Source organism: Hipposideros armiger, unplaced genomic scaffold (genome assembly GCF_001890085.2).
Source record: "Hipposideros armiger isolate ML-2016 unplaced genomic scaffold, ASM189008v1 scaffold_49, whole genome shotgun sequence".
NCBI classification, from domain to species: domain Eukaryota; kingdom Metazoa; phylum Chordata; class Mammalia; order Chiroptera; family Hipposideridae; genus Hipposideros; species Hipposideros armiger.
In genome coordinates, this window is record NW_017731399.1 from 5260018 (window position 1) to 5278970 (window position 18953).

Consider the following 18953-nt stretch of genomic DNA (forward strand, 5'->3'; position numbering starts at 1 on the left):
CAAAAGCAAATTCTGTTTTTATATGACTGGATCTTCAAAAGATGCCCTTGAATAAAGTCAAGTGTTTAAACAAATGTGGCCATCAGACAGTCTATCTTGATTTTAAAAATAAAACATATGGAGGCGCGGTTGAGGCACATGCCCTTTTAAGCAACTTCCACAAACCTCTGAACTGAGATGGCACAGGTAACATGAAATCTGGAATGCCTTATAGATAGATCAGAATTCAGACACTCAGTGTTGGGACTCAGGAGATCACAGCCAAGAAAGGAGAGGATGTTTGTCTTCAAAGCAGCAAACATGCAAACTTTCAAACCCAATGGCCTCCTTGCTACCAGAAGCCCTGAGCAGATTAAAAAGACAGCAGCAAAGCATTCCTAGGTTAGTTTGTCAGGAAGTTATTTAGTGACCCCAATCTCCCTGAGAAGGACTATATAATTAGAGAGCCACCTTCAAACAAATTATACACAGTTTATGTGATCACAATAAAACGTAAAAGCAAGGACATTAAAACAATAGATTATACAAATACAAAATCTTTCCCTATAATTTTGGCAGAGATTAAATGTTAAGTTCAAGAGCACAGAGCACAACATGGTTCAGTGAAACAGACCTGTTCACTCACGTTTATAAGACTGTCCACATCAAAAAAACTAAACATAGAATAATTATCCTTAAAGAGCTCTGAATTATAAGTCATTCCACAGTATTTTCCTCAAGCTTAATGTTGCTATACTCACAGAAGGATAGTTCTAAAAATAGCAAGATTTTTACAAATAAGCTTAGCTGTATGGTGTCCCCTGATGTTCTACAAGTACCATATAATGCTCCACTAAAATATAACACTTACTTAATGATGCTCATTGGACAAACTGGAACTTTTAAGTATAGCTCCTGATAGCAAAATGGAGACTACATCAGAGTGCTAAAGCTGTCACTTCCAGTACCAAGGAAGTTAAGTGCATATATTCTAAAGAACAGATGTTAAAGACGGCTGATTACAAGAGGATGATGGGTAAATAAAGAAAACTGGACATTACAATAACAACTGAAATTCAACTTGTTTGTATGCTCAAACTGATGATCCTGGCTGAACCCGATTTGTGTATGGGTGTGTGCATGTGTGCGTGCAAACACAGGTGTGTGATGGGACGAGGAGAGATGGAGGAGGAAGAAGGTGAACAAAAAACAATAAAATCTGGTGGCTTAGTTACAAGAATAATCAAGTGCACAAGCATTGGTTCTCCCTCTTTTCAGAAGTGGGAAAATATTCTCATGTGAGCTTCAGACCAGATAATGGCAGTATCTCCTGGCCACTGGGCAACAGGGAGCGGCCCTTCCTTATCACAGAATCTTCGGTAACTTGACTTTGAGAGTGACACCCCACCTTACATCAGATAAGCCTATCAACATTTTGATCAACGGAGCAACAAACCCACTGCCCAGGCAACCCATGGGCTCCTTTCTATTAATGCATCTCTCTGAATGGACTCAGGGAGGTTATGCCTCAAAGACAACTGTGTACTCAGTGCGAAATTGAAAATGTCCCATGGGGCCACAGCAAATGAGGTGAGTAATGGCTAGGAAAAATAATCTCTTCCTAAATAAGCCATGCCAGCTATAGGTAACATCATAATTATCCTATAACTTAGTATTTTCCACTTACAAATTTCCTTGGTTCTTTGATCATGGCAACCACGTAAATAAGAGCTAAATATAAAACATATATGTACTCAAAAGGAGATGACCAGATTCGTTTTCACGCTATCCTACTGCCTCGTCTGTGCCTCTCTTGGAAGGCAGTGGTTGCATCGCTTGGACTGATCACAAGGACAGCTTCACCGTGGGGTCCTATGAGCATTAAGCGAGATCCGCATAAACACAAAGTAGCAACACAATAAATGTTAAGCTGTCTTATTACTGTCTTTTAATCCTGGGTGAGTCCCCGTAGAAACACCACAGACGCTAGCAAAACAGCAAAGGGAAGTGGTCAGGACTGGAAAGAACATTGATGCTGTGTTGCTTATTTTAATAAGTGCAAGCAGTGGGATTCCTCTATCCATCTAGCATCTTTCCAGCAACGGATGGGGCTTGCATATCGAAGTCCTACGTCCTCTAAAGTCTAACTTCAAAATAATGACGTTTATAAAAACCTTGCACTATTAAAAGGTGACTTGGCAGCTTCACCAGCCAAATACAACTAAATTTTACATATAAGGTTGACTGTAGGGTATACTTCAGTAAAGTGAATTTTTTTGTTCCCCAGAGACTTAGTCATAATGAAGTCAGGAATGCATTAAACAGGACGGAAACTATATGGTGATACAGAGGTGAGAGTGACAACCAGGTCAGGAGCGCTACACCCCGTCGCTGGAAGACAAATTACATCTGACACTGATGTACTCCTTCAACAAGATGACTCACTTTAAGGTTCTGATTAGGAAAAATGAGTTAGTGCACTATTTTCAGTGAACCAAGTTGTATACAAAAAAATTACAAGGCAGAATTACTTAACTATTTTATACAGTGATAAGAAGTACAGAGAGCATATAAGTGTTCTAATATACAGTTCTACGTTAGGGGCTTAGTTTCAGCTTCAAATGAAGTTGGAGTCATGATTTGTTGTATATTATCACATTGTGACAAATGACCTGCCTGATTTGGAAATGTTAAGTTGCGTGGCCCAAGAAAACACAGCAGGCACACTCTGTCACTGCCTTCCCCTGAACCAACTTCCTGGATTAACGACTGCTCCGAGTTCCCTCTGTAAACCAGGATGACGAATGTCCAGTGGCACTAGCAGGCAATCTCTAGGGGCCACACACACACAGGATTTCTGCTCCCACCAGCTGGACTTCATGCTGACAAAGTCGGCTGTGTCTTTCCAAACCTGTTTAGGCCAGTTGACTTGCTACTGTAATTATGAAATTTAATTAAATACTATGAAAGCTAATGGAATATGAGCACAAAAGATAAATCTTGTTTCTACTAAAAACTAAGTAGAGGGCTTTGGAAAGACTTAAGAAAGCTAATGAATTAGATGTGGGTGGGATAAATATAAAAAATGAGAAAAAATATATGAAACCTAAGATTCTATAAGATTTCAGGTTGCTTGGCTAGTGTCTTATGTTTTTGCTCTTGTGGTTTATACTATTAATGCAACATAGAATTCAAAATAGTAGAATCACTCCCTGTCAAAGAAAAGCCCTTGGCCTCACAAGAGTTTGGCAAATATATCTTAATGAAAATATTTTGAATATGTACATTTTTTAAAGATTTAACTGATACTTTCAATTAGCCAGTTCCAATTACATTGACTAAGAGGGTATTTTCCATGCTTCAAATGAGAAACTACTTTGGACTAGTGGCTTTTAAATTTATGAAGTGTTATGAGCTAAGCTGGATTATTCTGGAATATAAGTGTTCAAATTTTTATCCCATACTTTGGGAAGATAAAAATACTTCGAACAAATTTCTACCAGATTTAAACAGAAAAATATACTTCTTCCCTTTAGACTAATATAGGAGAGAGCAGACAGAGCACAGTGGTTAGGACACGACTCCAGTCGGACACATCAAAGGTGGATCCTGGTTCCAACATTACTAGCTCCATGACAAGCTTAACCACTAAGGTCATTCACACCCAGTGTTTGCATCTGGAAAATGCCATCAATAACAGTACCTACCTCAGTGGGCAGAGAGAGGTTGAAATGAGAAAGTGCATGTCATAGCCAATGCCTAGCAAAATTCCTGGTACAAAATAAGTACTCAAAAATGTTCATTATGAATATTATCATATTGCCTAATAGGGAAAAAATGCCCACTACTACATAAATAAGGTTAGAACAATTCTCTCTCTCTCTCTCTCTCTCTCTCTCTCTCTCTCTCTCTCTCTCTCTCACATTGGATTCAGTGTGTTGGTTTTTAGCAAGATGGCCTCCACCTATAGGCAGCTTCAGAAATACCTGTGGAAAATTACCCCAGGGTGCAATAAATCAGGTGTTCTCAGATAGGAGCAATTTTATATCCTAAAGGATATTTGGCAATGCCTGGAAATATTTTAGGTCATCTCAGCTGGGGTGGGTGGAGGGGACACTTGTTGGCATCTAGGGAGTAGAGGCCAGGGATGTGCTAAACATCCTACAATGCATAGGACAGCACCCCCTTCCAACAAGAACTATCTGGCCCCAAATGCCAAGATGGCAACAGTGAGAAACCCTGTATCTTAAAGGACAGTATTCAAAGGAAGTGATTTCTGAAATCTTAACTCCAGGAAATTATTTTGAGAGAATAAAGATTGCTTAAAAATGAAGTTGGGGTTTTCATTATCATATTGATTCCAGGACTGCTGCCACACATCTTCAGGAGACACAGATAGATACTCAGTAACAAGACAGGACTCTTTTGGTCAATAAGTCCTCATGAATGGTGTCTATCATGTAATAACCTTATAAAAAATTTTATTCTAAAGTGAGCAATGTCATAAAGCTATAATGAGTACTAGAAATGCAACTTCATTCGGAAGAATAAATGTAAATAAGATTCAAAAAACCCCAAAACAGTAGGTGGAAAATCCAAACACTGCTGTGGTCCTTTGTGTAGAGAGGGCCTCTCAGCAGGGCTACAGATTAAGATCACTCAGTAGATGACGGTAAAGGGGGTCAAATGTATGGTGATGGAAGGAGAACTGACTCTGGGTGGTGAGCACACAATGCGATATATAGATGACGTATTTCAGAACTGTACACCTGAAATCTATGTAACTTTAATAAACTTTAATTAAAAAAAAAAATCACTAAGCTCCCAATGGACCATAATTGCATGTCCTTTGGTGAGCATCCTACTCTGGGTGCTTACATAACAAACTCAACCTTCAATTCGTATTGCTGCTTGCAAACACTATTACAAGGTTCCTGAGAGTTCATTTAAACTACTTACTTTTTATTTAATACATCACAGGGCCTTTCTTAAAAGTACGAGATAAAACTGTATACAAAGTACAATCCAATAATACATGTATATATTTTCCTCCCACAAAACAGAAAAAGACTTGAAAGAAAGTCATGAACATGTTAAGGGTACTTATCTCTTCAGTGCCCTACTCAAATTAAGACCTAAATTTGATTCTTGGCTCTGAGACTCATTGTATCTGTGACTTCTGTCAAATAATCTAACTAATTTTCATTAAAATTCCTGTGAAATGCATAGGAAAGAACTACAATTGATGAGAACAGTGAGGCGGAAAAAAATGGTCCTGTATTGTTAAATAAATGAAAGGCAGCATTAAGATTGCTTTTGTAATCCTTAAGACGAAGCTGTATTTAAAGTTTTTCAACTTTATCAAACCTTTATCCCTAAAGGTGACACAAGCCTTCTACACAAAGACTATAATTTCATCCACTAAATAAAAGGACTTTTCATTAAAAAAAACACACACATTAATATTTAATATACAAGACATTTATTTTAACACCTGAAAGGAGGAAGTAGCTCAAAAAACACAAAAAGAAATACACGGCAGCAAATACCTATGTAACTATTTTATCATCCTGAAAAAGAAGGAATTCCTGAAAACCTTATGTCACTGCTCAAAAACCAAATACTCTTTTTCGGAAAGTACAGCACAGAAAATTAAAATAATAGAAGACCTCTACTCACCCTTCTGGTAGAAGAATTTCCTGTAATAGTAGGCGCCGAGGTCCACGTGTTCCACAATGTACCTTTTCACACCATCCAGATGCAACAGTACGTTTTCCTTGGGCGCTTCCAGCACCGCCACTCCTGCATTCGTGCAATGGGAGCTGAGTGCAGACTCAAAGGAGGCACTTTCACACCCACTGAAGGAGCCAGAATTTGATTTCGACAGGCTGATCTTCCTCTCACCTTCTCCGCCTATCTCATTCCGAAAATACGGGCAGCTCATTACAAGTTCATTGCTTTTATCATCTCCCTGGTCCACGCTGAGGCTTCCTTTGGAATTCAAGTCCTCTGTGCTGCCCATCGGGGAGCTAAAACTGACCGAGTGGGACAACGGTCCTGAGACCAAAGAAGCCACGGCAGCTGCCGAAGCCCCCGTGGTGGTGTTTCTCCGCTTGATAACATTGTGCCTGTTCATAATCGCCTCGTTCAAGTCAAATAATATACTCTGGACATCATAGTGGGCAAAGCACTTTGGGCACGTCCAGGGCCTGACGGAGTCTTCTGATCGGTTATCTTCAAGATCCGACGATTTCCCAAGTTCATCAGCTTTGGCATTGCGTAACTTACGAAAAATGGAGGAGTCTCCGGTTTCAGACTTGGAACGTCGCTTGAGTGGTTTTTCCCTTTCCTTAAAGAGCCTGAGGTTCTCTCTCTGTGTGATGGGCCCATCTATAACATCCAAAGAGAAACCGGAACCCTTGGCCCCACCAGCGATGAGAAAGTCACTGAGCTTGGTTGGAGTTGGACCTCGATCGGATTTGTCGTCTTTGTAGCCCTTTAACAAATCAAAGAAGCTCTCTCCGGACGTTCCCTGCTTGTCAATTGAAGATGTGCTACCATATTCCCTGTGTAGTGACGGCCCAGTCTTGTAGGTGGGCGAGATACATTCATCAAAGCTATCCACGTCAAGTTCACTTATGGTGATATCACTGTTGCTCCGCTGTCGTATTCTGCGAAGAGCCTTCCTAGGGGAGCTGGGATAGGCTTCAGGCATGAGAAATCTGGAGTCCATGTTCTCCGACGGTCTTGTCTTGTTTTTCAGCGTGTTCTGTATGCTTTTTAACATGGCTGAGTCACTGGAATTGAGGCTAACAGAACTTCCCTGACTCACAGGACTGCTTTTGGAGGACAGGCTCTCAAGGCAACTTGAGGTTTCTATTTCCTGACTTGTACGACTAGATTCTTTTACGTTTTCCTTCCGTGGGGGCCAATCTGCAATCCTTGCCCTAACCCCCATCTTTGGGACCCCGGGGGTCGAGGTTATATGGTGCGAACCTTCACTGCGGGGGGGCCCCACAGGCGCCATGATGGAGGACCCCAAACTTCCATTTTGGGACCTGAAACGCCGCATGTAGAAGTCGTCGGTGTGGACTTTGGGAGGGCCATCTGTGCCGATGACCGAGGCCCTTTCGGTGGCAACAGGCCTCTCCGTCTGGGACCGTTTCAAGCTGGTCATGATGTAAAAGCAATCAGACTTAAATCCCTGAAGAAAGGACCACCATTTCGAAGTTTTAAATGGGCACTTCCCTTTTGTAGAACGGTCTCCAGCAAACACAGCAGTCGCATGAGATCTTAACCTTGTTCATTTAAAGGTTAAACAATGCCTTATATTCAAACTTCTGAAAAATCCAGATCTTCAAAACGTTATAATCCACACTAGTTCCTTTACTTAACTTTAATAGATGGCTTTCTTCAGAAAAAACTGAATGAGACTTGTATTATGGGGACTCTGTGATTGCCATAATCCCGGGCTTTCTCTGAAAGAGAGAAGGACAGTTGGAATTAGCATTTGATAAATACATCTAAAAAATAAATATGCAGTTGCCAAAATCAGACACGTGAAAATAAAGGATTCCATAATGAATGTGGTTCACAGTTCATAATCCCATATATTTTAGTAAAGCAGGTTTGAAAGAATGGAAGAAAGTGAAAGCATTTACTAAAATCCATCAATTAAATTATATGTGCTTTAAAAGGCTATTAATACTTCAGCTTAATTGAACTGTTTCATATAACTGCAGGGGGGTGAGGGGGATGATCTCAATCCAGGACACCAAGGTTTTCACTCCAAGTACAGACTCCAATGACCTCTAATAATGTAAAATATCACGAACAACCATGCGGACCAGAAGTTAGAGACATAACGGAGTTCAGCCCTGAGAGCAACACAGCATCAGTTTTTTAATAAGACTAAAAATTGAAAAATTATTTTATTGACTATGTTGCAACGTTCACTTTTTAACACCTTCCATATTTCAAAATCCTAACTTGTCTGTTGTTTCTTTACAAAAAGCTTAACATCGTTGGCAAGAGCAAATACCACAGAGAGAAAATAAACAGGGTTTTCCCAGAGCCATTATATCCACGAGCACTCTTCTGTATTTTCCTCTATTACTTACCCTGATGAGGCATATTTCAGAACGCGTCCGGCATTCACCTCCTCCCAAGCTCTCTCTAGTGTCATCTACTAAAGCTAGAAATATTTCACTCATCAACAAAATGCCTGCATTTCCTTACCAATTTTGCCACCTACCCCCACCCTTCCGCGCTCATTTATGAGAACAGCAGAAACAAAGTGCTGCTGTGGCTAGACCTCTTCTGACTCCTCAAGGGGCCGCAAAGAACTGTTAACATCCTTCAGGTGATGGGCGAAGAAAACCAACTTCCTCAGGAGCAAGTCGGTCAGGAGGTGAGAGGCACAAATCCGGAGTACAAAATCCTGCCCGGAGGCATACATCCTGGAAATAAAGGCAGAGGACCCTCTTCCAAGGTTCCACAGATGACACAAGAGGTGGCCTTTACATTCTTGCCAAATCCATGTTTGGAAAGATGCTGCTGAACCAGCACTGCGCTGACAGGGCTGCATTGTCTACAAATCACAGCTGACACCCCGAGGACGACCCGCGCGCTCCCTGCACTCCACGCAGCGGTAACAAGCACTTACTTCCACGATAATTAAGCATCTTGCTCATCGGCTTCCTGCCTCCAAGGCAGCCGCTTTAATTTCTCTTGCAGTACGCAGCATCATTTTGGAAGACTTGCTGCTATTTAAAGGCTGGAACATTTAGGGGTGTTTCAAAAACTGCATGCTGCCTGCAGAATGCGGGGCCAGCAGAGCTCCAGCTGGGCTCGCATAGGCCGGCTAGGCAGCCGGTCAGATAAACGCCAATTGTTCTCACTCCCACTTTTCTTCCCCACCTTTTGTGAAGGGGATAATGGTTTTGCACCGCTACCTAATTAAACCTGGCTTTTGAGCCTATTAGATGCTTCTGCTGTCGGATTGCTATGATGTCCTTTTTTGTTTCAGAACTTTACAGGTTTCTAGTGAAAGGTAAGCCTTCAAGTGGAAGAAGGTGCTAACTGTTGCGTCCAAAGACAGCACATGAGGCCACAGCTAAGGTTCAAGAAGGGCCCCTCCTCAAATGGAAGGAAACCAGGCAACTGAACCAAAATGCGAAGTAAGCACAAGTCCATCTTCAAAGAAAAAAAATCTTTTGACAACCCAAACCAGAACTTATGAGCTATTTTGTAACCAGGGGAAGCTGTATATTTCAATGAAATATCTTTCAAAGAAAGAATACATGAGCATAAAAAATAATTCTAAGTAGATTGTTACAAAAACCAGATGCTTTCAATGGTTCTCACAAGCTCACAGAAATCAAAATAAATCACCTATTATGCCCAGAACTTTCATTCTCAAAAAGGCCAGCACTCCAGGCCCACCGTGATAAAAGCTCATTCCTGCCACAATTCATTTCCCTTCCAAAACAGTTGGTTACGGAACTGTCTTTTTAAGGATATGTGAAGTTATAGCCACTGCAGGAGGAGCCTGATAGCCAGCACTAAAATACAATGATTGAACTGACTTGGAAAGGCCCAGTGTGGCCATCACTATTACAGGCTCCTCTTCAGAACCATCTCACATGCTTTGTGTATTTTTTAATGGGTTTTTAAAACTCTTATTTTAAACATAAAAATGTCTTCACAATTTAAAAGAAACGCCAAGCCTCCTCATTACACCTTGATTATAACAACTCAGTTTTTTTAAATTTCAAAATATAGATGGGCACATAGGAGAGTGTGTTCACAGTTAAACTTCAAGACAGACAACTAAGTTAGATGACAATTTCTTTGCTGTAATAAGGACCTTCTTTCCTACTTTCACTCTTTCATTCCCTCCCTCCCGTCCCTCACCCTTATTTATAGCATCAACCCCCTTTTGATGCAATACAAACTTTGGACACTGATTAGCACATATATAGAAATACATATGCTGTGCATTTAATAAACTACTAGTAAAAAGTGAAGATGTCACCCACGCATGTAATACAGGTGTACCTCGGACATACTGCAGGTTTGGTTCCAGACCACCGCAACAAAGCGAGTAGAGCACTACAGTGGGCTACAATATTTTTGCTGGGGGAGGGTCCTGCCTTCAATTTGTAAAAAACGCAACATCTGTGAAGCACAATAAAGCACGATAAAACGAGGTATGACTGTATGATGGCAGATCAGTAACACCTAAAACCTATTCCTTAGGGTTGATGGAAACAGCAAACATATGCTGACCATTACTAGCAACTCTCTGGATTATCAACAAACCTGCCTAAGCATCATTAAATATGGTAAAAAGCAACAGAATTGAACAGAAGAGCAATACTAACTTACAGCATGTCACTTCCAGGTGTTGAAAGGGCAGGCTATAGAAAAATATTTCCTTTGTTACATGTGTAATTTTATAGCTCTAGGTACTATGAGAGTCCATTGAGCTAGAATGCCAATCCTGCTTTTAGTTCAGTGGGTTGTTGGGAACTCGATCAGAAAACAAGATCTATACATACTAGTTGAAAGTCTTTTCATCACTCATGGTCTGTCAGCGTAAGCTGTCACCCTTTTCTGATAATGCCGTTCTTCCAGGAGTGTTTTGTCCTTTCCTCTAAACCATCCCCAGTCTTTCTGCATTCTCTCCTTAGTGTCAACCATACCCCTGGTGCCAGGGATATCTGAGGAAACAGTCCCTCCCGTCAAGGACAGATCAGGTGTAAAGCAGCGCTTGTCCTTCGGGCTCTTTGAGACCCCACACTTGACTCCCCCACTCCTTCCTGCACTGTCTTCTCTACACGTCCCTGTGAGCTCTGTTCTTCACTTTCCCTTGCCTCTCCTCAGTATCATCGGTGGGCTCCATTTAAAAGCTGGTGATTCCAGGGTGGCATCCTTGGCTACTTCTCTTACCATTCTTCATATTTTTTTGTATTTTATTAGGATGCACGTGAGCACTGAGTGTCTTCGAATGAGACAGCAGGCACGGGTACACTGGAGTATAAAAATTTTACTCTGGAAAGCAGGGTGTTGACGTGGTTGGATCACAGTTGCCCATGCTGCTGAATGAAGATGAATAATGAAATTACTTGGGGCGATAGCTGCATGGGAGCCAGTCCTGTCTGGTGATGTCATAGGTACTTGCAGCTTTAAATATCATCTCTATGCAGTCACCTCCAAGTCTCTACTCATGACCCGCTCCCCTATACTCCAGATAAAATATACGCAAGTGCTCATTTGATATCATCCTTACCTATTTTATACAATGAATTACCTAACAAGCAGAAAAATGGAAAAAAGTAATTTTTTTTTCCAAGAAATAAATAGGTGGTAAGGAAGTGAGAACAATAAATAATTCAAGGAACCAAATGAAAAGAACAACATGGGAAACTTGCTTTGTGCCAAGGGCATAAATAGTAAAGGCTATACAAGAAGACGCGGGAAGGAAAACAACAAAACAAAACCAAAAACCAATAACTGCAGTTTCTCTCCTGAAATGAGTTATAGTACAATATGGTATGTTCACCGAAAAAATGTAGCATTCCTCATTTAATACTTCCATAGTTCAAAATGGTATGTTGTTAAGATTCCTTAATGGGTATATCCTCAAATACAGGGCCAACTCTCACTGTTTAATGATTAATAACTACTGAAATGCCCCAATAATCCAGAGCTACACAATCTTAGACTATGAAAATGTCAATGTAAACAGTTTATGAAGTTGAATACACAGATTTAGAATACTCATAAATATTCTTACTTTAGAATGTAATAAAAAAAAAACCTTTATTTTAAAATTGAACTATAAATTCACAGTGCTTGAACATTCGATTAGCTAAGATAACCAAATAAGGCAAACTATTTTCTTTATATCCCTTCTTGGCTTTCCTGAATTTCACTCACATCACACTAAAGTAACAACTCAGATAAAGGGACATCTCATCTTTCAAGTCAGTCTGAAATACATGCAAACATCTCAGTGCAATGTCATAGATAATTTAAGCTTTATGAATCAGCACATAACTTTTTGGATTGGAATTTCCCCCCTTCTTTCATTTCCGTTCCGTCCCTTCAACGAAACGCAGGAAGGATTGGGGAAAATGGACTTGATGAACCTAGTTCCTGCTCTCCCAATGTTCATTATCTGAAAAAGACAACACTGATTTGAAAGTACATTCGAATAACTTGTCCTGAAACCAACCAACTGAATGAAGAAGTTATGGATACAAAACATATATAAAAGGATAAAGTTACATTCAGATTTAGAGATAATAAAGCACTTTATTTAAAAATGTGTCTGTTGGGCCAAAGAACCAAAAGAGAGAATAACATTTGTCTCCCACCCACCCTCCTAACAACTAAAAAAGTTCAGAGAAGAAAGTTACACTTCAAAGGCCTAGTAAGGCTTAAAGATACTTTGTATATCTGAGGGTGAAGGAAACAACATGAAAATTTGGCAGAATACTTGATGACAGAAGAGGGGTGATGGGATAAAGAAGGGGAGAAGCAAGTTACATGGTGCGATTATTGATGAGCAGTGAAATGGTTCAACAGCTGGCTAAATAAAGGACGGCGGAAATAAATGTGAATATTTATCTTAAATGGGATTAAACATATGAAAAAGCAATTATTTAATGCCAAAGAGATAGGTTTGAGGAGCTTAAAGGAGGAAGGTGAAAGGTAGAAAGCAGAGTAAAAATAGAGTGAAATAAGTATAAAGGTAACAGTGAATCAAAATTATTAGAGGCAAAATAATAAGAGTTTGAGGGGCAGTAAACTAACACTTTCAAGGAAAAGAAATTGGAACTCATGCCTTATCAGTGGCATTGAGAGTATCCATACCTGGCCCCTGGATATCCAGAGACCGAAGGATTAGATCAATGAAGCCAATGAAATGTTTTGTTTGTTTGTTTGTTTTTTAGCTGAGCCTTCCTGCCACCTGTTGGCAGCTCAGCAACAGCTCAACTCGGGCCGGGACTCAAACCGCTGTTGCTCAGAGCTCGCACTCTTGAGCGAGTTCTTAAACAACTGAGCCACTCAGCCGGCCCTGAAATGTTTTTTAATGTACTAATTTGTACATTAATATTCATTTAAAATACATTACAAATGTATTCATCAATACTGTAAACTGTGATCTAGTAGTGAACAGCTGACTATCAAATATGATATGGTGCTAAACAACTTCTTACCAAGTATGATCTGGGGAAAAGGGGATGTGAGAAGCGGACGTCAGGGCGGACAACTAGTCGGTGTCTAGTATACAGGCTAAAATGCTTGTCAACTTTTCCCAAACTATGCTTCAAATTCCTCAAGTTATTAATGCACAAAAAAAAGGGTTCCATAATTAAATAAGGCAGGGATGCACTGTATATCACCTCCGACAGGATAATATGGTTTAGTATATTAAAGGCTCCATGAAATCTGCAGTTAAAAATAAAAGCCCAACAATACTAACTTTATTATACTAAGAGATTTCTTAACTGATTTGACCATGTACTCACTTAAAAAAAAAACACAACAGAACCTTTTAATACTGTGCATCCTATTGAGCATAACTGGGGACATGCAGGCCCAGTTTTAGAAGAATTATAGATGCAAACAAATTTGTATATATATTACAAATTTAGCTATGCTTTTTTAAAAAAGTTACATATAGATATATAAACAAGCCAAAGAAAGTTCACCAAAGGATTTTCTTTAGGTAACTGGATTATGAATAATTTTTGTTTTTACTTTTTTTATATTTGTCTATGTTATTTATTTTCTAAAATTAGCGTGTGTGACTTTTATAATCAGAAGAAAAAAATCTTGGGAGAAAAAAATAAACCCATCCTTCTGTTGCTAAAAAGAAAAATAAAATATGATCTGAGAATGTGGTATAATGAACACACATTTGAATACTAATTATAAAATACTGCACTATGTTAAGCCTCCAACCATTCAAGTCACCAAAAAAGTCAAAATTCAACAGATGTCAGGTCCTTCCAATGAGATTATCTTGTGCTAAATCCCAATTAAAATGAAATCAAAGAGGGCTATATAAAGTAGAGAGTACTAAAGATTATAAGATTAGCAGTACTTACAGGATTTGAATAATTACCTCACAGATGATTAACACAATTGCTTGGATTTCCTCATTTACAGATGCTTTAGTTCTACTTAACATTGACATAAAAGTCCCCTCATGCCCAGAGCCTCATTTCACCCCTTCACAAGGTTATAATGACCTGGAACATCAGGTGAGGCTGCCTAAACAAAGCACAGGCTGAGCCATCATCACTTGTCCCCCTTTCCTGGCGCACATCTACCTTCTCACGTACACGCACATCGCACCGCCTGTCGTCACAATCCTCCTCCTGCAGAGATTCGGGCTAAACTTGAAGACAGTTCCCTGTGGACTTAACAGACCAACCAATCCTCAGGAGAGCATTACGAAAGTGCTCTCAGGCATGGATGGCTCGAGGAACTGAAACCATGCGTTTAACCTCGAGAGGAAGTCTACTAGTATTGACTTTCTCCTCAGAGGTCAGAGGGGAAAGAGATGGTCTGAACTGTTTAAAAGTCCGATTTAAATTAGCTAAGCCACAAAAAAACTGCCTTGGATCCACACAGGAGACTCGCCAGCTGAGATGCTGTGTCACCAAGACAACTTTTCAGGCTGCCCACGTGGGCTATTTGAGCACTGTTTATGCCTGCGCCAAGCCAGTCGCCATCAAACGAATAGACCAAGAGGGAGCATGTCCACCCTCAAGTCTCTGGAATGAACTGGAAAAAGACGACCGGAGCACAGGAAACCAGAGGGTTCAGTAAGACAGAAGGTCACCAATGGCTTATTAAAGATATCATGGTTTTCTCATGTGAATATTTATATTCCAAAAAGAATTTAAGAAAGGGCACTTGAAAAGGCACGTTTAAATTTAGCTTAGGCAAAGAGCAGACAATAACATCAGGAAGAAGAATGGGTGAACATAAAGTTCCTTCTATGCACACCTCTAATACCCAAACCACGATTCATCAAGATTAATTAATATCAACAGCAACCATATTTCACTTAGCAGATTTTAAAATACCACCCAAGGACCAAGAGCTTAAAAGGAAAAAAATTAAAACGTAAAATCACTCCACAGTGCCTTAGCATTTCCTTAAATACGGAATGCAGATGGTTTATCTGTCTGTTTCATTGCACTCACTCTTTTCTGAGTCTCCTCTTTCCTTACAGGGCTCTGGGACAGCAACACACCCATTTCACCCTGACCGCTGTGCATTCCTTCGGTCCTCACAAGCGCCCTATGAGGTCTGACACAAAGTACTCACTGCATAGTGGGCTGCCAGGGAACACTGGGCTGGCAGTTACAGAATTTATGGCAGAAAAGCTACTTTGAAAATACCTCATAAAAAAAAAAAAAAGGCCTCTCCTTATAGCCTGACTATCACTTCTGAGTCCAACCCAGACATGAACCTCTACATCCAGAGGAAATACATCCAGTGGGGGAAAAAAATATTGACAATTAACTTCCTTAGAAAGCTACTGTGGTCATGTCTTATCTTCCGGAAACCTTCAGTGGCTCCTCAACTGCAACCCCATTCTTGTGACTCAGGCCTGGAATTCGGGACTAAGTGGCACCTGACCCCAAAATGTTTCCTCCTTCCTGTAACACCAGGAAATAGGTCTGCCCTAGACACACTGTGGCACCTTGTTATAAAGCTCTCCCAGACGACTGCAGCTGAACTGAGGGTGTCCCTCCCTGGCCTTACATTCAGAATTTAAAACTGAGTTATTGGAAAGATGGCCTCGTTGGAACCCTTCATTTTCCCCCTGTCGTGTCTCAGGGCCAGAAACTGTAAGTTCACCAAAGGTTAAACAGCGAAGGCAGAGCCCACATGTGAAGCCAGATTTCATCATTCCTTGACTCCTATCCTATCTGCTACACCAGGCTGTCTTTTCAATCTGCTGTCCTCAGTTGTAACTAACAATCTGAGCATCCAGTTACCATACGCCCCCTCAGTTGCCCCCACAGCACTGCGCTGGCCGGAATTATCCACCACACTTTGGGTGTGAAGACCCTGCTGCTCAGAAGAGACTGGAGCACTGTTCTAAGGGTCTGAGCCATCCATGTCCCTGGCACCTGAGTATCCACCCTCCTAAAAATGCCTCTCCTTCTACTACTTTCTGAAATTCCATCATTCACTCTGCACATGCCTGGGCCTTTTCTCCTCAATTAGATGATTATGCTCTTGAGGGCAGTGATCCATCCAATCCTTATCCCCAAAGCAACTAAGTTCAGTATTGTTGAGATGGAATCATTAGAATCAAAAGTCACATCATCTCAGCTAAGACGAATTAGAAATTAACCAATAAAGTAATAGAACTTATATTGTAATCTAAAATGTAATTTTGCTTAACTTGTAAATATCAGTGTTGAGGGAGACATGTCAAAAAAAAATCCACATAATGAAACTTTAATATAGATTTCAGCTTCCTCTTTCTCCCATAAAGAGCCTTCACAATAGCAGTGAATGAAACATAACCTCAGTTTAACCTTCCTTCCTTCTAGCCACTCATCATCAAAGGGCAAGAAAAATAGCCATAAAGATGAGCAAATCTCTTTAAAGAGCAACATGAAGTGAATCAGCTAAAGCTGGATAAGGCACCATCACAATGAAATCACTAAATGGTAAACTAATGTACAATTGAGTCAGCTATTAAAAATCCTAGCAAAGTGAGTAAATACATTAACAGGAAAACGGAAGGAGGGGTACAGCACAGGAGGAAGAGACAACAGAAACCAGAATTTTAAAATGACTGCCATCAAATTAATGACGGCCAAAATCATTTTTATCTTTTACCCTGACATAATCTTTCACCCATACAAAAGTCTCCCCAGTTGCTGCCCCCTTTTTCGAACTTGTTTCTTAATATATGAAGTATATGTTTCTTGTTTAAAAAAAAACTACAATCATGTAGGAAAAGTGAAAAATATATCTTTCCTTCAGGGGATTCCAACCTCAAAGGTAGCCACCCCTAATAGTTTGCTTATTCTTCCCGACATTGTGTATGGGTTGGACACACACACACACTACAGGCAGTAAATAAGCACAGGGGAGAGAAAGGAACCAGCACACAGAATAGTTCATCTCTGAAGGGACTTAATTCAAGTACTTACAGAGCCAGAACAGAAAGGCAGAGGGATGGATGATGAAGAATGAAAGAATCTATTTATGCTCAGGGGACTCAGGGGCCCTCCCCTTGCAAAGCTGACACAAAGTTTCAACTTTTTATGTATATCCTGGTTCTGAAAATAGGAGCCCTATACAAATGTTTCTGGCAACTGTCAACACAAATTAAGACAAGCAAATGAAATAACTTTAATTCAATGCACACATTCCTGCAGATTTTTGGCGTTTTGGTTTCTTTTATTAATTATGTACATATATAAATATACATACACACTATACATGACCTTCAAATAAAATTATTTCTATCGATTTCCCCAAACTTAAAAAAAAACAAAAAACACTGCTAAATGAGATTTTACTCCCAAATTTATTTATCATTTAAACTTTCATTTACAAACTAGAAAAAAAGTTAAGTAAAATGCAAACCAACCAAGTGTTCAAAGATAAAACCTTGTAGCAGAAAGTCTTCTTTTTGTTTCTTGTTCACCCTTTTCATTTTTGTGGCAAAGTGAAATCAATCCCCGCACTAGAATGGTAAATTTGATCTTAAAATGTAGTCCTGTGTGTTTGCATGAGTGCTTGCTTTCAAGTTGGATCATTTGCCTGTTCAGCACTGGTTGCTTATTGAAGTGCATGCATGCAAGCACAACGCTTACACTCTCTTGCAGAAAACCTCAATAGCTTCCCTCTACTTTCAGGATAAAAGAAGAATTTCCCAAATGCATGATAGATTTCTCTTATTAACAGCTGTGTCTCTTTATACTCTCTGCACTTCCAGCTCCAAAGAGAAAGGGAACCAGCTGTAATTACGGGACTGCACCTTGCATGCACTCACGAGCCTTCAGGAGAAGCCAAGAGGCAATGCCTGCCAGAACACAACTTCATACAATTCGCTTCCCTCCTTCTCGTGGCTTATTCCTACCCATCCCTGTTTCTCCTCTTTCTCTTTCACGATTCCATTTGGGTACAGTCTCTTTCAGGAAGCTGTCCACACCCCACCCCATCCCCTGCCACGTTACCTTTTTTACAGCATCCCTTGAGAGGCTGCAGGTAACTTATGTTGATTAAAAATCAAGGGGCCAGCCGAGTGGCTCAGTTGGTTAAGAGCGCGAGCTCTGAGCAACAATGTTGCTGATTCGAATCTCACATGGGCTAGTAAGCTATGCCCAAGCTGAGCTGCCGCTGATCTGCCAACAGGTGGCAGGATGGCTCAGCTGGTGACAACACGTGCTCCTTACAACAAGGTTGCCAGTTCGACTCCCGCATGGGATGGTGGCTATGCCCACCCACAACTAAGATTGAACATGGCACCTTGAGCTGAGCTGCCCTGAGCTGCTGACAGGTGGCAGGATGGTGGCTGGACTTGGAGCTGAGCTAGCTGTGCCCTACACAATTAAGATTGAAGGACAACAGCTTGGCTGTTCCTCTTCCCCAATTCCCCAACACTGTTCCTCTTCCCCAATTACCCAATAAAACCTTAAAAAAAAAAATCAAGACCCCAGGGATTCTCTACTTTAAAGCAATCATGATTTCACTAAGTATTATTACCTTCTAACCTCAGCTTTGCTGGCAATAAAAAAGTGAGGGGCTGTTGGTTTGAAGTTTTCTGACAAAACTGTAGTTGAAACGGGTTTAAAAGAAAGAATATGTTAGAGTAATAAAAATTCTTTTAGCCGAACACAAGCGCAAGAAAAAGCTTAGCTGGTGTTATAACAATCATGGGTATAAAGCAGCAAAGACGTACAGATCAAAACAAC

General features: G+C 40.4%; 1 protein-coding gene across 1 annotated transcript in view; it reads right to left on the minus strand.

The window, feature by feature from the left end:
* SIPA1L1 (signal induced proliferation associated 1 like 1) overlaps positions 1–18953 on the minus strand; it is a 347884-nt gene that overhangs the window by 145222 nt on the left and 183709 nt on the right. The window contains exon 5 of the mRNA XM_019640297.1: positions 5659–7457. Within this exon, the coding sequence (XP_019495842.1) occupies positions 5659–7156 (1498 nt within the window). The 5' untranslated portion in view covers positions 7157–7457. The remainder of the gene's footprint in view (positions 1–5658; positions 7458–18953) is intronic.